Raw genomic sequence first — 21,665 nt, forward strand, 5'->3', positions numbered from 1 at the left:
CCGCGTTATACTCTAGTTTGCGACAAGGCAGGTGCCGCGGGAAACGTGAAGGTCACAAATTCTCGCGCCTACACACAGCAGCTCCCGCCCAGCAGAGGGAAGCAGCTCTGAGGTTTCTGCAACAATAGGAACTCTTTCTTAACTTCCGTCTTTTGGGCGGCTTCCGGTAGGCTGGCTGGCAGAGATATCATCCAATGGCTGGCAGCGATATCACCCAATGGCTGTCTACGTCAGTTGTACTTCGCCAGCCAACAGGTGGGAGCGCTGTCTGAGGCTTCTGATTGGTCACTTTGTTCGCCTATAAATACTGCTCTTGGTGTAGGGCCTTCCTCTCTCCAGGCGTCCTCGTGAGAGGTTCGTGCGTTGCCAAATGGCTTCGGGGGACTGGCTGCGGGAAGGATGGGTGTTTTCGCGGGCAGGTTTGGAGCCCGCGGGGTCCAGTCCTGTGTGGCTTGGGGCTTCGGCAGCGGCTCGCGCTCTCCAAGTGGTGGCCGCGGCAACGCGGGCCAGGCCGGCGGGCACTCTCGCGTGGCCGAGTAGGCCTCTGGCTTTGAGTTCGGCGGGGCGGTATGGGGACGGGTGTCGGAGTTTCTGAGCTCCCTCTCTCTCCTCAGTGACATCGTCTTTAAACCCTGCGTGGCAATCCCTGACGCACCGCCGTGATGCCCAGGGAAGACAGGGCGACCTGGAAGTCCAACTACTTCCTTAAGATCATCGTAAGTGCGGGGTGGGTCGAGGCGCCCAAGGTGCTGCCTGCGCCGCGGGCTAATAGGGACAAATCAGCGGCTGAATTGGGCCGTGTTGGGCAAATCTCATTTAATCTAATGAATTTACAAAGAAATGCCTGCCACCCTTGCATGCGTACCTGCTGTTGCAGATAAACAGGCTCAGGCGGTTTTAGTGCCCCCTGAGATAGAACTAAGTGGAATCCAGTCCCAGGTTTGTTATTCAAACAGCGCTCATCATAGTTTTTTTACTCCTCTCCTTCCGACTTTGGGACGGTGTGAGGCAGTGAGGGCCTCAGTCTAAAAAGGCAAGTTGCTGCATATTTAGGTCTTGTTGGTCAAGACACTCACTTAGTTTTTGAAGTAAGTGGGCCCTCCCTACCCAGAAATTCTGACAACGCTGCTGCCGGAAGTGGAGCTTAGTCTATGTTCTTGCCCATTTGTCATGAAGGTTTTCAGACACAGTGCCGATTTAGCAGGACCTAGATTCTACAAGTCAGTTCTTATGGTATTTGCTTTGCGTTGTGTTTTGAAAGCTGTGAATCCAGCCTTACTTGGAACAGGTTTTTTATTTTCTCTTTAAGCTGTTTAAGTGAATCAGAGACAGATCTTCAAGTTGGGAAAAGGTAAAAAATGAGGCCTAAATTAAAATTTTTCTGGTTGAATGTACAAACCCCCATCTTTGACAAATCTGGCTGTGTTACAGTTCAGGTGGCTCCCAGTGGGAGGTGTCAGCCCGCATCTGAGTCACTTCAAAAGCATAGAGGAAAGGGAGGGAGATGGAAACCAGTCCTCGTGGGGTTTGGTTTCTCCTGTTTTTTTCTCCTTTCTTCCACTTGACTTGTGTCTGGCTGCTTTTTGTAGCAACTTCTGGATGATTATCCAAAATGCTTCATTGTGGGAGCGGACAATGTGGGCTCCAAGCAGATGCAGCAGATCCGCATGTCCCTCCGCGGGAAGGCTGTGGTGCTGATGGGCAAGAACACCATGATGCGCAAGGCCATCCGAGGGCACCTGGAAAACAACCCTGCTCTGGAGAAGTCAGTGAATGCTCTGTTTTCCTCTGTGCCCTTCTCCCTTGTCCTGGGGAAGAATGGTGCTGAAAGTTGACCTGTCTGTGAACTTTTCTTTGTAGACTGTTGCCTCATATCCGGGGAAATGTGGGCTTCGTGTTCACTAAGGAGGACCTCACGGAGATCAGGGACATGCTGCTGGCCAATAAGGTAAGAGGAGAATCGGGTTGGCTTAAGAGACATCATCAATTTTGGTTCCTTCAAAGCAAAACTGGGCGGGGGCGGGCTGGGCGGGTATATGGGGACTAAATGGTGATGGAAAAAAATACAATAAAGAATAATAATAAAAAAAAGAAGTAAAACTGACCATTCTCAGGTTGTATCTGTGGAGCGAGAACTCAACATTTCTTGTTCTTTGTTCAGGTGCCCGCTGCCGCGCGTGCTGGTGCCATAGCCCCGTGTGAAGTCACCGTGCCAGCCCAGAACACTGGTCTGGGCCCGGAGAAGACCTCCTTCTTCCAGGCTTTGGGCATCACCACTAAAATCTCCAGGGGCACCATCGAAATTCTGGTGAGTGGACCTGGCTTGCCGATGCCGGTCAGGCCGGTAGTGGGGGCTCCCCTCCCCTCGGTGGCGGTCCGTCTCCAGGATGTTCACATGTTCACTGCCAACGGTTGCCTTTCTCTTCAGAGTGACGTGCAGCTGATTAAGACCGGAGACAAAGTGGGAGCCAGCGAAGCCACGCTGCTGAACATGCTGAACATCTCGCCCTTCTCCTTCGGGCTGATCATCCAGCAGGTGTTTGACAATGGCAGCATCTACAACCCGGAAGTGCTGGACATCACCGAGGAGACTCTGCATTCCCGCTTCCTGGAGGTGCGTGCTGCCCGTTCCGGGCCCTTCTTACACGAATGGTTGAGAGCGTGTCTAGCTTTGGCCTGAATCCTGGCCGCTCCGTGGAAACCAACTATGTGACCAAGGACAGTTGTTCACTCTGTCTGCCTCAGTTTCCTCACCTGTGAAATGGCAGTAATGATAGAAGAATGTTGGGGGAGAATGAGTTCATGAGTAAATAAAGCCTCAGAAAACAGTGCTGGGCACATAGTGAGGTCTATTCTAGGGCCTGCAATAACCCATGATTAACTCGACCTGCTTTTTGGGACTTTTGCTAGTGGATGAAAAATTCTCCTCCGACAGTAGTTGCACGTTTTTCTCTCATGGAACTCAACGGCTGTGTTAACAGTTTGTTTTACAAAGTAGTGGCTTTTGTAATAATCACCATCGTGACTGTATAGGGAATGCCCATGTTGGGAATAAGGGTAAAAAGCAATTATAAATGGCTGGGTCTGAATTCCCTTGCCCAAGAGCATTTGGTATGAGATGAAGTATCCTGTGTGACGCTAAGATGCCAGCCCAGCAAGTTCTGTCTGCATTGAGCTTTGCTTGGTCTTCACTATCTTTTCTCTAAGATGCCTCACCTAAAACGTAATTTTCCCTCCCGCCACAGGGTGTCCGCAATGTTGCCAGCGTCTGCCTGCAGATTGGTTACCCAACTGTTGCTTCAGTGCCCCATTCTATCATCAATGGGTACAAGCGGGTTCTGGCTTTGTCTGTGGAGACTGATTACACCTTCCCACTTGCTGAAAAGGTAAAAAAAAAAGAACCCAGCATGGTGGGCCTGGCAGTTGGGGGGTGGGCAGTAAATGGCAGTCTGCTGAGTAAGCGCTTTTATGGTTATGTTTTGCATAGCAGATATGGTTTTTTGAAGTATACTTGAGGGGTTGGGGGCGGGGGTGTGTGTGTCCTTGACTTTACGAATGACCAGAGGCCCTAAGAGGGCTTAGTTAATTGGTAGGGGCTGGGCCTGAGCCCACCAGGCCTGAGCCCACTGGGCCATGCCCGAAGCTGTCATCCTGCCCGATCACTTTCAGGGAAGTCTTGGGAGTTGTTCATTAAACTGGAGCTCTCTCTACAAGGGCTGATGGGTTGTGGGTGCCCATTTTGACTGAACTCCCCGCCCCCCCCCCCCCCTTGCTTTCAGGTCAAGGCCTTCTTGGCTGACCCATCTGCTTTTGCGGCTGCTGCCCCTGTGGCTGCTGCCGCCACTGCTGCTCCTGCCGCTGCTGCCGCAGCCCCAGCCAAGGCTGAAGCAAAGGAAGAGTCGGAGGAGTCGGACGAGGATATGGGATTTGGTCTCTTTGACTAATCGCCAAAAAGGAGCCTGCTTGGCCAGCTTTATTTGTGAAACAGAGAAATAAAGGCTTACTTCTCTTAAAAGTCTCTGGGCTCTTCATTTTGTGTATGTTGAGGTTTCTAGCATTGTATGCCAGAAACTAAACCCATGGTAAAACCATAGAGCTTCATTTGGAGTTGGCATTTGGGTGTCCTCTTTGCAAGTGTAATGATGGTCTCCTAACATCCAATACTTTTTCTAAGCCAGGCAGCTTTAACTGTAACTTTAAAAAAAATTAAATTTGCCCTAGCTAGTGTGGCTCAGTGATTTAGGTGCCAGGCTGCAAACCAAAAGGTCACTGGTTCGATTCCCAGTCAGGGCACATGTTCGGATGGTGGGCCAAGTCCCCAGTTAGTGAGCAAGAGGCAGCTGATGTGTGTCTGTCACATCGATGTTTCCCTCTTCCTCCCCCTCTCTAAAAGTAGAATCTTTAAAAAAATAAAAAACTTACTGGGATAGTATTTTAAAATTTTAGAATTATTTCCATGGCTGTGGGCCATGAGTAAAGTTTCCTCTGATTCTTTGAGTAGGCTTAATGATAGTAAAGGTCAGCACTCAATGAGTGCCAGGGTTTTTAAAACTGGGCGGTGACCACATTGAGATACAACACCTGATTGTTGCAAGGGTAGTCGTGGCTTGTACAAAGATGTATAGACTCCTACAAGGATGTATTTGTGATTTGGTCTCAGGTCAAAAGTTCCAAAGCACTGCTAGTAGAGGGCCAATAACTAAGCCGTGCAGACCCCATTCTACAGTTCATGACAACTCGCCAGGAACCATGAGGCCCTTTCTGCCACCTAGCCTCCCACCCTGTAGCCTTGGTGTAAGCTCCCACCCTGGAGCATTCAGCATTTCCCCCTGGGCAGGCTCAGCTCCTGAATCCTTGTTTTCTAACACCTCTGTGGTGCACCACTGGGTTACGAACTCGGAGGACAGATACTAGTTCCGTCTCCCTGTTACCTACTTTAGTTCCTGCCATCTAAGAGACTAGGTGTCTCCAAAAAAGACCTGCAGACTCGGTGGGAGGCTGCAGGGCGGTTTCACTGAGTTACAAATCCCCTAGACTCATCAGCCACGAGGCCAGGTTGGGAAGGGCACCGGGATCCCCGGGCCGAAGAGCAGGGCCTGGGGAGGAGGCTCTGATCGTCAGTGGTGGGCCCGGGAACTGGGTCCGTCTGCCTGACTTCCGAGCCTGGGTTGTGCCGCCGTGACCGCCGTTCCGCCCGAGGGCGCCAGGCCGTGGCCACAGAGAACTGCTAGCCTCGCCCTGCCGCGTGGGCCCGCGCCGTGACCCGGAAGCGCTCCGGAAATGGTTCCGGAGTCAGCGCCGGTAGGATGGCGGCGGACACGCAGGTGAGACGGGTGGCTGCGGGGCAAGGCGGCCAGCAACTGGGCGCGGACAGTGCCCTCGGGTGGGACCGCAGGTGTCGTTAGCCCAGGGGTCGGGAGTGCAATGGCTGCGAAAGGCGCGGCCCGGGGCCGCCCCAGGCTGTTCGCTCCTGGCTCCAGCTCCGGATCCGGCCCGGCCCCCGGCTAGGGCGGTGCAGACCTAACAGGGGCTGGAGGAATCAGGGGCTCTGGCTTGGGCTTCGGCAGCTGGAGCCCGGCAGGGACTTCTCCTACCCTGAAATAGCTGCAGTTCACCTTTTGGAGACACTACCCCATTTCTCAGATGACCCCCAACAGTGAGCCTGGCCAGCGCCAACTCTTGCTTAAATTTAACAATTCAGCAAATATTTATGGAGCACCTACTGTGCTCAGGGACTTACAGCATAGTATTTGGATTCACACCGAACTGAGTTTGAGCTCCAGCTTGTTGATTTTTTGTGAGACGCGGGGCAAGTAACTTAACTCTTCCAAGTCTCAGTATTTTCATCTATCAAATGGGGCTAAAATAATATCCATTGTATACGGTTGTTGTGAGGGCTCAGATAAAGTAGAGCTCCTTATACGTTGGTTGTTAATACTAGATCCAGGGTTGGATTAAGAAAAATCTGTTAATACCCAGGAAGAGTCTTTCACCCTTGGGTGTTGTCAACTCTGGGTACCTTGTACGTCAGGGAGAACACCCCAGCCTCAGTTGTGGTTGTGTTTTACAGTGAAAAGACGACATTAAGGGGAAAGGAGCAGGTGTCTAAGGAACAGCCTGGCTCGCATGGGTCTTCGGGGTGAGGACATTGACTGTGATAACGTGGCCCTGATGCCGGAGGGTGATGCTCATTGAGAGTCTCCTGTGCAAGGGGCAGCTAATTTGTTTCAGGTTGAGTTATTTAGAAAGTTTCTTAGGTTGGGGGAACACGTGTTGAAAGTTTAACACTCTAAAGTACAAAAAAAAATCTTTCGAGCTATGTTGTTCAGTATGGTAGCCATTGGCCAAATGGCTAATTTGGCCAAATAGCTGCATGAGTTACTTTAAATTCATAAAATGAAAAAACTAGGATCTCGTTCTAGCCACATTTCAGTGCATGGGTAGCCACATGTGGTTTGTGGCTACTGTATTGGACAGGGCCAAAGAACATGTCCATTGCCACAGAAAGTTCTAGTGGATGTGCTACTCTGGAGAGAAACCTGTGAACTTTAAAGCTGTGTGCATCTGATGTGACTCTTCTGAAGGATCTTAGTATGCCTTCCTCAGTTTTGTTCTGACAGAGTGCCAAGTGGCTAACGTTCATTTTCTGATTGAGGAAAGGAAGAAAGAGCCTTGAACCTGAAAAGCTCTTTCATCTTTGTGAGAGAAACTATCGTCAGGAAACTGATATTGTCATGGAAAGACCAAAAATGATATTGTGCGGGAATTCTAGGGTGTTGTGAGGATTCCCTGAGATAAAGTAGAGCTCCTCTTATGTCCGAGGACGTAGATTGTATACGTTGCATGTGTGTTTGCCATCTCTTCAAACCTCACTAAAACTAGTAAATGTTAAAAAAAAAAAAAAAAAAAAGCTCTACCGAGATTGGGAGAAAGAGGAGCAGGCAACAGCAGCTAACTTTTGGAAGCTGGCAAGTGGTGAGTGGGAAAGGACGTGGCAGACCCCAGGACATTGAATACCAAGGCACCATTTAGGAAAGCTGAGAACCAACCAGATTCACACTGCATGAACTCATACGTGGCAAAATCTCTGACGGGTTGGAAATCGGGTGTATCAGCTAACCACTGGGAGTGTGGGAGAGTAGGAAGGGCTATTTTAGGATTGATTGACAGCCATTTTCAGGTACAGTGAGATCCCCAGCTTTCTTTCTCCACTTTGGCGAAAGACTGGACGTTTTCTCTTCTGGAAGTGTAAAACAGGATCCCTGGGTGGACTAGCACAGGAGGTCCCATATCTGAGGAAATCAAGTCAGTAATTCAAGAAACAGTCCCTGAACTGGAGGATATGTTCCAGACTGAAAATGCTCAGCACAGTGGATGAAAACAGACTCACAATAGAGCATGTCCATGTGAAATTTTAGCGTGCTGGATACAAAGAGAAGATTCTGAAAGTTCCCACGGGGCAAGAATCGGGTTTTACACGAGCGACCCAGAATCAGAGTGACATTGGACTTCCCAACACTGAAAACTAGAACTCGGTGGAGAAATGTCTTCAGTCTTCTAGAGGAAGTGATTTCAACCCAGAATTCTGTGTCTAGACAAACTTAAATCAGGTAGGAGGCCAGGATGTTTTTGAACTGGCAAGGACTTCGTAAAACGGAGGCTGTGCTCCGCCCAAACACGAGGAAGATGACATTCTCAGGGTCCCAGCTCTAGCGGATTCCCTGCCAAACTGGAGCAGGTCGGGAGGCTCTGGGAGAGACTTCTTCAGGAATCGAAATTTGGTAGACTATCTGATTTGCTGAAATGCACTGAGATTTAAGCAATTAGAAATGTTGGGATCGAGTTACTTTTAGAACAGATAAAACAAGGCAAAGGGAGGTGAGGTGGGAAAAGGCAATTATGGACTTGAAGGTTAATTTAAAAAGCTGTGCAAGATAGTAAATGTAGTTTATTAAGTGGGAGTTAATACCATATGCGTATAACATTACCACTGACTGGGCTAGCCTGTTTTGTGAAACTGAGGAATTGTATGGGGAGCATGGTGTGCAAGGTGGGGTTGGATGGGAAAAGAGACCTATGGTAGAAAGGCGATAAAACTGAAAGATGAAGAAGTAGCAACACCAGCAAGTTATTTAGGAATATGGAAATAACTACCAAAATAATCAGCCAGAACTGGTGAGAACGGGTGCCCTCAGAGGGTGAGAGCGGGGCTGGTCTTTATGGCAAACCTCCCAGGACTCTTTGACTTTGACTCTTTAATTGTGTGTGTGTATATGACTGGAAAGACAAAAGACAACATTAAAACAATAAATCATTTACACAGAAGCCAGTATTGGACGTGAGTTTATTCACTGCCAGTAGAATTATAGCAGGGATAGAAGTATAAGGAAAATTGCATTATTTTATTATCTGTACCCATGAATCATATTTTACTAATAAGGCCTGTCTGAAATGTCCCTGAAAAGAAGATGACATTAGTGTGTCAGTTACTTGGGTATTATCGTGCCCTGCTCCACGCCCTGCCCGCTGTGTACAACACCGCTCAGGAGAATATGGAGGAGTGTTTATAAACCGCCCTCCTCTGAGTCTTGGGCTCGGGGTGTGCAGCTGTGGTGATTGGGATGGGGCTCGAAAGCCAAGGACTGGTTGGCATGAGTTTATAGATGTGTTGGTTTCAGGTTTAGTTTCAAAAATGCAGGTGTGGTGGCGCTCCAACCCAGTTGAGCAATGACTGACTTCCCTTCTCAGAGTTAGTTCCTTTGTCCCTGTAAAATGAGGACGCTGCTGCCCGCCTGGAAGGCTGGTTGGTAGTAGCAGCAGCCAGCTCTGTGTTTGTGATGAGAGTAAATGCTCTGCGTGCCTTATCTCACTTGGATGTAGTCCTGTGTGCCGTTAACAGCCATGAGGTAGGTGCTATCATCTGCATCGTGTAGATGGAGAAACTCAAGACCAAGGAGATGATATAATTTGAATGGGTGTCCACAGGCAGTAGTAAGAGGCAGAGCTGGGATTCATTCTCAGCCTTTCTTCACCCTCCCACCACTATGTTTACGCCCTACTGTTGACGCGCCAGGGTGCTGATGTGCCCCTTGTGGGATGTTAATGTGTGATAATGTAAAGGGAACATACATGGCATATAGTAGGTCCTCGCTAGCATTTGCATAATTCTGAACAGATAGTTTCTGTCCTGAGGTTTTTGCCTTTTGTCTTGACTCTTTTTGTTCAAGTGTAAGTGAGTTATAGTGACCAGTCGGCTGACTGCGATAAAGCAGTGCACCTCAGCTAGGGGTGATTTTGCCTGCTGGGAGACGTTTGATGACATCTGGAGGCTGTTTGGAGGGAGCGGAATGCTGTGACTGGGGTCTGCTGGGTGCCTCCTAGGGGTGCGGATAAAGATAGCCCCTGCCACAGAGTTGTTCGGCCCCAAGAGTCAGTAGTGTGGAGGCTGAGCAACCCTGGGTTGGAGAGCTCCTCCCTGAATTCTGTGCACGCGCGCACACACGCACGCACACACACACACACTCACTCATCGATCTGTGGTCTGACTGGTGACACTTCCTCTGTGGGCTTGGTCTTCACAGGTTTCCGAGACACTAAAGCGTTTTGCAGGGAAGGTGACAACAGCCAGTGTGAAGGAACGGAGAGAAATCCTTAGTGACCTGGGGAAATGTGTCGCTGGAAAAGGTATTTATTTTCCATCCCTATGGCCTAGAGATGATTCCATTTCAAAATCAATTGTTCTCTGTTTAGAACCACGGCCTTCTTTTCCCCTCCTTGTAACCACTTCTGCCTTGACATTCTGTATTTCCTTGTTGTAATCTGCATTGAAACAGTTGGTTAGTTTATCCATTTAGGTACCAAAGGTTTGAATAGTTTTAACCATTTTAATTGGAAACAGTTCTAAAAGATAGTAACAATCTTTCTTTCTTCTTAGTTTTTTAAAGATTTTATTTATTTATTTTTACAGAGAGGGGAAAGGAGGGAGAAAGAGAGGGAGGGAAACATCAGCGTGAGAAAGAAACATCGATCTGTTCCCTCTTGCACATCCCCAACCGGGGATCTGGCGCTCAGCCCAGGCATGTGCCCCGAACCGAGAATCCAGCCAGCAACCTTTCGGTTTGCAGGTTGGCGCTCAGTCCACTGAGCCACACCAGCCAGGGCCCAGCTGTCTTTCTTAAGTAATTTACCAGATGCAAAAACATTTTCTTTGTGACTTGGGTCATCATTTTTCCAGTCGGTGTTCTGTGGAACTCAGCAAGATGGTAGCAGGTGACTGGCCAGTAGCAGATTCCAAACTCAAATAAGTGTGGGAAATGTCACATCTGTTAATGCCCAGTGGAGGTTCACAGCATATTCCAGGAAGGTGTTTTAATTTTATAACACTTTCTTTAATTTCCTATTTTCCTCCAACAGCCTCCCAGCCCCCGCCCTTTTTGAAAGCCATTCAGGGTCTGGGGAACCCATTTTTGGAAATGCTAAGCACATACAGTCATCCTGATTTTGTGCCGTAACTGAGGGCTGTCCCTGCCACCGGCTGGGGTGTGTAAGACTAGTTTGCCTTTGCCCAGTCGATCCTGGTTAGTTTCTGAGTTTCCTGTGGCGTGTTTCGCAAATACAGCAGTGTTTGTCGACGTGTGGTCCCCAGGCCAGCAACATTGGCAGCGCCTCGAAACTGGTTTGAGATGCGAATTTTCACCTCTACCCCAGCAACACCAATTCGAAAACCCTGGGTTGGGGGAGAGGGGAGCCCAGTACCCGTGTTTTAACAAATGCTCAGGGTGAGCCCTGTTTCCGAAGTCCGAGGGCCGTGGCTGTAGAGAGTCGGGTCTCCCTTTTTGTCAGCTTTGACCTCTCCTCAGTCGAGAGCTCGCTTTCTACCGCTCTTTCGCCCGAGTTCTCGTTCGCTGCTTCTGGTCTGCTGTTGCCTGGTAACATACCCAAGCTCGTTAAAGTGGTGTGCGAGTGAAGTGAATTGCTGTTTGTGAGCTTCTACGAGAGTCTCCCAGGTCTTAATGCTTTAGTGTGTGACTTTTATGGCACCTTCAAAAGTCTTTCTGGTCACTCTTCCCAACAGGGTCCTAGTTAGACAAGACTATTGTTGACAGCTTACTGTCTGTACACACCTTCTGAACCATAATGGCTGACTGGCCCTGCTAAGGAGCTGCTGGGCATTACAATTTTTCCCCTCTTATGGAGTAAGGGGTATGGGGTGTGTGTGTGTGTGTGTGTGTGTGTGTGAAGATCTTTCAGGGAGATTTTACTCTTCAGTCACCCTGAAATGCTAATACAGTTCAGGGTGGATGATATTTCTAAAATGTTTCTAGTTTTTGATATACAAGCTGATTGTGGGAAGTTAACTACTCTGCACGAAATCGTTAGTTCTCAATTTTCTAGTCTTCTGAGTTGCAGCAGGAGCCATCGCGTAGTGACCGTCATTCTGGCTTCTCCTTTTGGTAGGGAAGCTGGTACCGAGTGAGTTACGGAAGGTGGGGTGAGATATTTTCAGTGCGGCTGAGGAGTGGGAGACTTTCTCAGAGCTGTCTAACCCTAGATGCAGTTGGTCAGCATGGCTCAGCCCGGCCTGGCCCTGAGGCCTCTCTGATGCTCCCCTCAATCCTGCCATCATGTCCTTGAACCCTGAGACTTAGGGATGCAGCGGGTCCTGTGCCTGATCTTCCCAGTCATGGACCTCTGCTGCAGCAGTCGGCGATGAGGGGCACGGCTCCGGACCCAGACGGGCTCATGTTCTAGCCACGGCTCAGCCACTAAGGCCGTGTGACCTGGTTCCAGCTACTTAAGCTGTCTGAGCCTGACTCCTTGTTTAGAGCATGGCGAGAGCGGTAATGCCTCCCTCACAGGGTTGGGGTGAGGCGTGAGTGCGGAGAACATGTATGGATGGAGCTTCACACGGTGCCTGGCCAGCTATGGTAAGCTCCTGGTGTGTGCTAGCTGTCACTGTTACTGTTCTCTTGGCTACAGCCTGGTTCTGATCCTAGTCACTCTTTTCCTTGGTTACTGAAATGGCCCCAAATCCAGTGGACGGGTACAGTATTCTGGGCCTGGGGGAACTGGCCCCGCCCCTCTTTCATTTCCCCTCCATCGGCATGCCCCTGAAGGGTGAGGCCAGCCCTCCCCCGGCCTGCTGCTCTTGGTGCCTCCATGCCGGTCTCACGCTGCAGCTTACACCCCCCTCTACACAGACCCCTCTCCTTTTCGTCTGCGTGCTTCCGTCTGGCGTGCAGATCCCGTCCCAGGTGGGCTTCCATTATTCAGCGCTGTTGTTGAACCAGAGTTGCTCTTTCATTTGGCTGGCCTGCTTGGTTCCCTGTGTGTCGGTTTCTTCACCTTAAAGTGGGCTCAGGCCCGGGACCCATCTCATGGGGATTCAGTGGGTTGCCGTGTGGGGAGTGCTCAGGGCAGGGCCTGGCACCCTTGCGCACCGGGGAAGTGCTGGGAGTGACGGTCCGTCCTCCTGCATCAGGAACAGGCATCGCGCATTTCCACCCCTGCACTTGGCTCATGTTAACGCCACCCGGCACGCGTGTCTCCTCCTTTCCGTTTTTCCGTAGCCTGCTAACCTATTAGGCCAAACGTCTGCATTTTTAAAACACTGCAGGTACAGATGCTTTTCCCCATTCTGATCCCTCCTACGACTCTAATTTTTGTCCTGGGTTTTAAAACCGTTGATTAGAATGTACATGAAGAAAAACGCACACATAGCATAAGGAACAGCTCATGGAATGATCACAAACTAAACACACCTGTGTAACCAGCATCCCGCTGGAGAAGCGGGAGAGCCCCAGCATGCTAGCACCTCCACTCGATAGCTTGTTCAGTTCTTTTTTTAAAATATATTTTGATTATGCTATTGCAGTTGTCCCATTACCCACCTTCATTCCCCTCCACCCTGCACACCCTCTCCCACCCACATTCCCCCCTTTAGTTCATGTCCGTGTGTCATAACTTCTTTAGCTTCTACATTTCCCATGCTATTCTTACCCTCCTTCTGTCTGTTTTCTACCTACCATCTATGCTACTTATTCTCTGTACCTTTTCCCCCTCTCTTCTCCTCCCACTCCCCTGTTGCTAACCCTCCATGTGATCTCCATTTCTGTGGTTCTGTTCCTGTTCTAGTTGTTTGCTTAGTTTGTTTTGTTTTTGTTTTAGGTGTGGTGGTTAATAATTGTGAGTTTGCTGTCATTTTACTATATATGTTTTTTATCTTCTTTTTCTTAGATAAGTCCCTTTAACATTTCATATAATAAGGGCCTGGTGATGATGAACTCCTTTAACTTGACCTTATCTGAGAAGTACTTTATCAGCCCTTCCATTCTAAATGAAAGCTTTGCTGGATAGAGCAATCTTGGATGTAGGTCCTTGCCTTTCACGACTTGGAAATACTTCTTTCCAGCCCCTTCTTGCCTGCAAGGTCTCTTTTGAGAAATCAGCTGACAATCTGATGGGAACTCCTTTGTAGGTGACTGTCCCCTTATCCCTTGCTGCTTCTAGGATTCTCTCCTTCATTTTTACCTTGGCTAATGTAATTATGATGTGCCTTGGTGTGTTCCTCCTTGGATCCACCTTCTTTGGGACTCTGAGCTTCCTGGACTTCCTGAAAGTCTATTTCCTTTGCCAGATTGGGGAAGTTCTCCTTTATTATTTGTTCAAATAACTTTTCCACTCGTTGCTCTTCCTCTTCCCCTTCTGATACCCCTATAATTCGGATGTTGGAACGTTTAAAGATGTCCTGGAGGTTCCTAAGCCTCTCCTCATTTTTTGAATTCTTATTTCTTCATTCTTTTCTGTGTATTTGTTTCTTTCTTCCTTCTGGTCCACTCCATTGATGTGAGACCCAGCTTTCTTTCCATCATTATTGGTTCCCTGTGCATTTTCCTTCATTTCACTTAGTGTAGCCTTCATTTTTTCATCTAATTTGAGACCAAATTCAACCAATTCTGTGAGCATCCTGATCACCAGAGCTTTGAACTGTGCATCTGATAGGTTGGCTCGCTTAGTTGTATTTGCTGTGGAGTTTTGATCTGTTCTTCCGTTTGGGCCTTTTTTTTTTTTTTTGGTCTTGTTGTGCCTGTTACATATGAGGGGTGGAGCTTTAGGTGTTCACCAGGGTGGGGCAACCTAGTCGCTGGGTTGTGACGTTGTATGTGGGGGTGGGGTCCGAGAGGGAACAGTGGCTCTTGCTTCGTTCTCTCTTGGATTTCAGTCCCTTCTGTCGCTTCCCACAAGCAAACTGGGCCCTTTTGGTGCTGATTCCTGTGTGGGTGGGCTTGTGCACGCTCTAGGACTCCGTGGGTCTCTCCAACAAACTCTCCTGTGAGGCTGGGAGTCTCTCCCTGCACCTCAACCCCCACAGGTGTTTTCAATCAGTGCCCCGAGGCTCTATTTCCCAGCGCTGGGACCTTGGGTTACACGCAGTGCCTTGCTTCACAATCGCCGCCTCGCTGGGTCTGCTGGTTGCTACCCCTCAGCCGGGGTCTGCCCGCTGCCGCCTGCATGCCCAGGGTCCGCCCGCTGTGGTCTTGTACGCCCGGGATGCCTTATGCGCCTGGTCCCACTGCTCTTTGTGTCCGACCCCTCTCTGCCTGGCTGCCCGACTCCGCCCCTCCTACTGGTCTGGATGAACGTGTCTATTTTAACTCCTTGGTTGTCCAACTTCCATACAGTTCCATTTTCTGTCAGTTCTGGTTGTTATTCTGTTTCTAAATTGTTGTTGCCCCTATCTTGGTTGTGCGAGGAGGCGCAGTGTGTCTACCTATGCCTCCATCTTGGCCGGAAGTCCCACCTGGTCAATTTTGAGGCTGTTTGTATTGCCTCAGCTTCATTCATTTAACAAATGTCCACCTGAGAGCTTTTCTGTACCTGGTGTTTTCCTAAAGGCCTGTTTTATCGTTGTTCTTTCCTCTTGGGAGTTCTCTTTCCCATGAACAGGGAGTGTCCAGTGGGCAGAGGCCGCGTTGGACACAATGCCTGGCTCAAGCAGATGCTCACGAAGCACTTTTTACTGACTAGTCTCTGTATAATCTCTGGTTTCAGATCTGCCGGAGGGAGCAGTGAAAGGGCTCTGCAAGCTGTTCTGCTTGACTCTGCATCGGTACAGGTGAGTCCCAGCCGGAGGCCCAGAGTCCGGAGCACTTTGCGCCGGCAGGTGGCGGTAGAGGGTAGCGGACAGACCCCAGGGCTCAGAGTGGGACTGCCTGGGTGCAGTCTGGGCTGTGTCACTTCCTATCTGCTGGACTCTAGGCAAGTCCCTTAGCCTTTCTGTGCCTCAGTTTCCTCTCCTGGAGACAGAATGATGCCGTTACTCACCTCATAGGTCGAGGTTAGAAAGCACGAAGTGCCTGGAACAGTGCCTGCCACGCTGTGAGTGCATCAGTCATGTGTGCGAAGCACTCGGCCTAGTCTGAGGCCCATAAGTGTTCCTTAAATGTAGGTGTCACCCTTACAGTCTTAATGGCTCATTTGCCCTTATTATTATATATTTTTTAAAAATTTTATTTGAGAGAGAGGGGAAGGGAAGGAGAAAGAAAGGGAAACATCAGTTGGCTTCCTAGCCCACACCCCCAGCTGGACACCTGGCTTGCAACCCAGGCATGTGCCCTGACCAGGAATTGAAATGGCATCTTTTGGTTTGCAGGCTGGCGCTCAGTCCACTGAGCCACACCAGCCAGGGCTCATTTGCCCTTGATTAGCTGCTTCCAGAATTTCTGGAGGAGGTAGATTTACCTAGTTATTTCCTAATCCCATTGCCTGTGATCCTCTAGAATACAGTGCAGCCTGATTTTTCTGAGATCAGGAGAAGAGCAGCGCTTTGCCCAAGCCACCTTGCCCCGGCCCATGTCCTGTGTTCACGTGTCTCCTTTGTTCCTCCCCCTAGAGATGCGGCGTCCCGCAGGGCCCTCCAGGCCGCCATCCAGCAGCTGGCTGAGGCCCAGCCAGAAGCCACTGCGAAGAACCTTCTGCACTCCCTGCAGTCTTCGGGCATTGGCTCCAAAGCAGGCGTCCCCAGGTCAGTTTTAGAGGTGGCAGCCCACAGGGGTTGGTAGAGTCCTGCTCGGGGGAATCTGATGCAGGTGAGCTGCACCGAGCAGGTGTGAGCATGCCTGCCCCCTTTCCCTTGGCGACTGTGAATGTGCTGGCAGTCTGCCTCTGGAATGGGGGGAGGAGCCCGCATGGCGGGAGGTGACACCAGATGCCCACCAGGCACCAAATGGGAGAAACCATCCTTTTGGTTATGTTTTATAGTAGTGCAACAAAGATGATAGCTCGGCCGATGAGACCTGCACCCTTTGCCCTGAATTGTCACAGATGATTTCTGGGAGCTGGTTCCAAGTTCTCAGTTGTAGGTCAAGGGCGGGTCCTATACACCGATCAGGGCCTTGCGGTGACCATTTGTCCTTAAGGTGGAGGCTGCTGCTCTGCACTCACCGCTTGCCTGCCCTGCCCTCTCCCCCTCTGCAGTAAGAGCAGTGGCTCGGCCGCCCTGCTGGCCCTGTCCTGGACCTGCCTTCTGGTGCGCATTGTCTTTCCCTCGAGAGCCAAGCGGCAAGGGGACACCTGGAACAAGCTGGTAGGTCCCTCAGGTCTTCGGAGTCAGGACGGTTAGCTCTGCACACAGTTGGGGCATGTTCGAGCACGTTCTCTCTGCCAAGTGCTCTTCTTGGTGATGGTGGCCAGGCACTTTGGATCGTCCTGAGGTGTGTGACTTCAGTGGATGAGCATGAGAGCAACATGATACGTTCATCTGTTTATCAGCTGTCTTGGAGCTGCTGTGTGTCAGGCATGGTGCTAGGCACTGGGAATATGGTAACAAGTGAGAAAACGTGGTCCCTGCCTTTCTAGCGTATGTGGAAGACATGGTAGCCCGGACAGGGGCAGGCAGCCAGGGTGCAAACAAACTGGTGAAAACACTGAGTAAATCACTTGGGGATTTTTTGCTCACCGTTCCATTCCCTGGGTTTGGGCTTCAGTGTTGAACTGGCCAGTGGAATGGCGTTCTTGCCAGGTGTTTTGGTCCTTAAATTCTCCCTTCCTTTCACATTCCCTGCCTTGCCTTTCACTCACCAGAGATGGCCCAGCAGACCAGGTTGGGCGGTTCTTTTGAATGTCTAGATGGGCTTTGTGGAGGGCAAGAGGAGTGGTCTTGCAGTTCAGTGAAAAGGCCTGTGAGGACCTTGATGTGGGTCTGTGTCTTGGCATGAGCTTCGGCCAAGTATGTAACTTCTGAGCCTATTTCCTCACCTGCAAAATGGGAAAAAATACCACCGACCCCATCCACCTCAAAGAGCCGCCATGAAGATGGGCTCAGACCAGGTGGACAGGGTGGTAGAACTCAGGCAGGGCCGTGCAGGAAAGTGGGGAGTGGGCTCAGAAAACCAAGAGCCCCAGCTGGTCAGACGTGCTGACGGCCTTGTCCCTGGGAGCTCACCCACTGGATGACCATGGAATGGCCGTCGGTAATGGCTGACGGGGATGGACCCTGAAACCTCTCAGGCAGTGGACATGCTGGAATTGGACTCCGTTCATAGTGTGGGTTTTCATTGATAACAAAAGGCCTCCTTATAAGATGGTTCATCATGGGCTCCCTCCTAATCACTGGACTTATCCCCAGTGAATTCTCATAACCAGTATCTGGGGTAAGTATGCCTGCGGGAGGAGCGAACCCTGGAATGTCGTGTTTATGGGAACAAAAGCGTCAGGAGCTTGGACCGTGGCTGTGTTTTCTGTGTCTTGAATCCTTTGCTCGCTGCTGATGTTGACAAGTTATAGGTGACTTAGTTGCTCAGGTTGGGGCCTCCTAAGTGCTGGGCGCTTGGGCTGCAGCAGGGAGTGTGACAGAGGGCCGTGCTGTCGTGGCGCCTACGCCCTTGTGGAGAAGGTGGACAACAGACAGGCCTACCAATGAATGAGGACACGTGGAGTCCTGTGGCGGGAAAGTGGGCAGAGGGAGAGAACGTGGCAGAGGGTGGCGTGGGGAGAAAGCTGCTCCGAGGGGTGTCGTTTGGGCGGAGACCTGATGGCTGCGGGAGAGCCAGCCAAGCCCAGGTCGAGGCCGGCACATTCCAGGAGGAGGGAACAGCAATATCGTTCCGAATGCAATGTCAGCAAGCTTATTATTTTCATTAAAATTAAATTTAAATTCTTTTTAATTAAAGAAATAAATGGTTCAGAGTTCAGCAGGCGTAGAAGGATATACTGGTCCCATTGCCAGCTCCTGCCCCTGTCACCCAGGACGCCGCCACCACAAGTTCCTCATGTGTGCGGGTCCCTTGTCTGTGGCTATGACCAGGCAGATATGTCTGTACCAGTGATGGTGCGCTTTTTCCTTTTCACCTGCTTCTTCTCTTCAGCCCGTCTGGAAATTTGTTTCAGAGTAGTGTGTAAAGAGTTTTTGTTCTGTGTGACTGTCGGCCAATCCTTTGAGTGGGCGTGCCACAGCACGTATGTGTAGCTAGTCCCCCTCAGTAGGCATCTATGTTGTTTACAGTCTTTTATTGTTATAAAAAGTATCACAATGAATAACTTTGGACAGAGGCTGTTTTGGACACACGCACTGGAATTCAGCACCCTTCTTAAGGATGCCCTTTTTCTTAGGCGGCACTTGCAGCGCATAGGATCTCTTTGAGGTGCTTCGGTTGAGTCCACACTCTGTGCTTCGTTCGGGGTTGCAGTGAGCCGCACACGGGCCGGGGTCGTCTCACTGGCCAGTCTTCCTCTTCCGTCTCCCAGTGCCTAGTACAGCGCCTGCCATTCAGTCGGTGTCCAGCAGGGGTTTGTGGTGCTGACACGGTGAAAGTTAAGGCAGGTGAACGAATACATGGAGGAGGACGCTTGTTCTTCTTCTGATGGCACCGAACCCGTCTGGGATTACATGTTCGTCTGTGTGTTTACTCGTTTAATACCCTTGTCTTCCTCTTCACTATAAGGTTGACGAGAACAGGGACCGCTTCTGTCTTGTTCTCCCTGTGTTTTCATTGTCTGGCTCAGAGAAGGTGCTCAACAAATATTTATGAATGAAGCGCTCGAGTGACCAGATGTAATTCCACGGGGGTGGAGGGAAGAGGGTGTGGCTGGAATCGAGTGGGAGAGGCCTAGTGGACATGATTGCAGGACGTGCTGGCCCGACGGAGGCCTTGGCCAGGCCGTGAGGGCCACGAGGACTCCATTCCCATTTCATGTGCTGACCTCAGCCTCCTGGTCCCGGCAGGTGGAGGTGCAGTGCTTGCTCCTGCTCGAGGTGCTGGGCGGCTCCCACAAGCACGCCGTGGCCGGTGCTGTGAAGAAGCTCACCAAACTGTGGAAAGAGGTGACAGGCGGCAGCAGGGGGTGGTGGGCATCGCCTCTCCTGCGCCACCCCCGGTGCTACGTGGCACATCTGCTTTGCGCTCTTCCTCCGCAGAACCCTGGCCTGGTGGAGCAGTACTTATCGGCCATTCTCAGCCTGGAGCCCAACCAGAGCTATGCAGGCATGCTGGGGCTGCTGGTGCAGTTCTGCACGAGCCACAAGGAGACGGACGTGGTCAACCAGTACAAGGCACGTGGGGTCGCTGGAGGGTGGGGGGACCTGGTTTCGTCGTGGCGGCCCCAGCTGCTGGCCCCGTCTGGAGCGTGTTAGTTTTCTCACTCAGGATCCCAGCCTTTCACCGTGATGTATGAACTTTGAGAAGTTGGAAAGTTTTAGCTCCAGCCCTGGCATAGCCTGAGATGATAGTTTGCCTGTTCATTTTGCCTGTGGTCATTTATTCTCCCACAGTTGAGCAGCTGCCATGTGCCCCGCACTGTGCCAGGTGTTGGGGGTGCAGCAGTGAGCATGGGAGCCGTGAATCCCATGATCGATCTATCTGAGATGAGCACTACAAAGGGAAATGCAAGAGCCCATGATACTCTGTAACCAGGGACCTTACTTAGATTATGGGTCTGGGAACACATCTCTAATGGAGAAACTTAAAGGGCAGGTAGGCTTTAGCAAGGTCAAGAGGCGAGAAGTAGCATTTTGGGCAGAGAAAGCAGCCTGTGGTGGGAGGCCAATGGGGTTGGAGTGTCTCGTTTGGGGTGGAGAGGTGTGTGAGATGCCGCTGGCGGGGTACCAGGCAGGCCGCGTGAGCTATGCTGTGGACTTTGGACTTGATCCCAGGAATGGTGGAAAGCCGTGAAAGGTTTCTAAGTGGGGGATGGCACCTCTGTGTTTGACCCCATAAAATTTGGGGCACTGATTTGTATGTTTTGGGAGACATTCCCACCAGAGGGATCCCTTAGGCCCAGGGATGCAATACTTTAGAGTGCCGGGGTCTGACCAGGCCTTCGTGTTCTCTAGAGTGCCCTGCTGGACTTCTATGTGAAGAACGTCCTGATGAGCAAAGTGAAGCCTCAGAAGTATCTGTTGGTGAGTGAGAGGTGGGGCTTACGCACCTGGCCAGGCTCAGCCCCACTTGCAGTGCTGCGACTCGGAGCTGTCCTTCGTTCTCGGTCTGCGCCCGTGAGGGCTGGGTGCCTGACTCCTCTCTCTTCGCAGGACACCTGTGCCCCTCTGCTGCGATACATGTCCCACTCGGAGTTCAAGGACCTGATACTGCCCACCATCCAGAAGTCCTTACTGCGGAGTCCGGAGAACGTTATTGAAAGTAGGTTGCCCCCGGATTGGGCAGTGGTAGGGAGAGTTGCCTGAGGAGCAGCATCTCCGACACCTGGCGGCGGGAAGCGCTGGGGGGGGGTGGGTGGTGAGGGGTGTGTTCACTGTGTACCTCATCGGGCCTTTCGGAGAGAGGCCAGGGACCCTTTCAGGACATGTTGGAAGTTAGCGGCCCTCTTGCTAGAAGAACGTACAAAAGCGTGTCAGCTGAGAATGCTGCACACCATGTTAGGGGTCCAGGGACCTTCTGGAGACCATTCAAGTTAAGAACCTCTGCTCTAGACAGTTTGAACTTGGTGTGGAGTTGGCACTTGAAACCATGGGATGAGAGGGTTCAGTCTCCATCCTTTTTTTTTTCTATTTAAGATTTTATTTATTTATTTTAGAGAGACAGGAAGGGAAAGAGAAAGAGAGGGAGAGAAACATTGATGCGTTTGAGATACATCAGTTGGTTGCTTCTCACATGCCCCCAACTGGGGACCTGGCCCGAAACCCAGGTGTGTGCCCTGACTGGGTGCTGAATGGTGACCTTTTGTTCTGGAGGCTGGTGTTCAATCCATTGAGCCACACCGCCCAGGGCTGCCCTTTTTTATCTTGCTAAAGAGTGTGGGTGGTTTTGCTGATTGGGATGGGACAGTACACAGCTTTATAGCAGAGCTTAGGGACCACTCATGTGGCCATTTGGAGGTGAAGAGTGGTCACGGTTCTGTATGGCTAGACGGCAGGCCTCATGGCATTTGTGGGGAGCAGGGCAAAGTGAGTGTTACATCTGAGCTGACATGGTCAGTGCTTTGTCCCCCTCAGCTATCTCCAGTCTGCTGGCCTCAGTGACCCTCGACCTCAGCCAGTATGCCCTGGACATCGTGAAAGGACTGGCGAGTGAGTACCCCGCCCCCTCACCAGCCCCAAGAATGGCACCGTGGGTTTTGGTTGTACTTGTCCCAGTTATCATAGAAAATGGGCATGGGAACAGCTCAGGTTAGAAATGAGGCTTTAACCTCAATGACATTCGCATAGTTTC

General features: G+C 50.8%; 2 protein-coding genes across 2 annotated transcripts in view; both read left to right on the forward strand.

Annotated features, from left to right (window-relative positions):
- The first annotated feature begins 299 nt into the window (after positions 1-299).
- On the forward strand, positions 300-4,015 carry RPLP0 (ribosomal protein lateral stalk subunit P0). The gene is made up of 8 exons (XM_045842897.1): positions 300-354; positions 615-716; positions 1,590-1,765; positions 1,861-1,948; positions 2,162-2,308; positions 2,429-2,614; positions 3,246-3,386; positions 3,780-4,015. The coding sequence occupies exons 2-8, from the start codon at positions 663-665 to the stop codon at positions 3,942-3,944; spliced, it is 957 nt and encodes a 318-aa protein (XP_045698853.1). The 5' UTR covers positions 300-354; positions 615-662; the 3' UTR covers positions 3,945-4,015.
- Positions 4,016-5,280: 1,265 nt separating this feature from the next.
- Positions 5,281-21,665, forward strand: part of GCN1 (GCN1 activator of EIF2AK4) — a 56,707-nt gene continuing 40,322 nt past the window's right edge. Inside the window, exons 1-10 of the mRNA XM_045841667.1 lie at positions 5,281-5,324; positions 9,582-9,684; positions 15,052-15,115; positions 15,893-16,024; positions 16,477-16,585; positions 19,223-19,321; positions 19,415-19,549; positions 20,330-20,398; positions 20,528-20,636; positions 21,449-21,523. Of these exons, the coding sequence (XP_045697623.1) occupies positions 5,307-5,324; positions 9,582-9,684; positions 15,052-15,115; positions 15,893-16,024; positions 16,477-16,585; positions 19,223-19,321; positions 19,415-19,549; positions 20,330-20,398; positions 20,528-20,636; positions 21,449-21,523 (913 nt within the window). The 5' untranslated portion in view covers positions 5,281-5,306. The remainder of the gene's footprint in view (positions 5,325-9,581; positions 9,685-15,051; positions 15,116-15,892; positions 16,025-16,476; positions 16,586-19,222; positions 19,322-19,414; positions 19,550-20,329; positions 20,399-20,527; positions 20,637-21,448; positions 21,524-21,665) is intronic.

The sequence above is a fragment of the Phyllostomus hastatus genome, unplaced genomic scaffold, assembly GCF_019186645.2.
Source record: "Phyllostomus hastatus isolate PE091 unplaced genomic scaffold, TTU_PhHast_1.1 phas_contig_1162, whole genome shotgun sequence".
Taxonomy (NCBI): domain Eukaryota; kingdom Metazoa; phylum Chordata; class Mammalia; order Chiroptera; family Phyllostomidae; genus Phyllostomus; species Phyllostomus hastatus.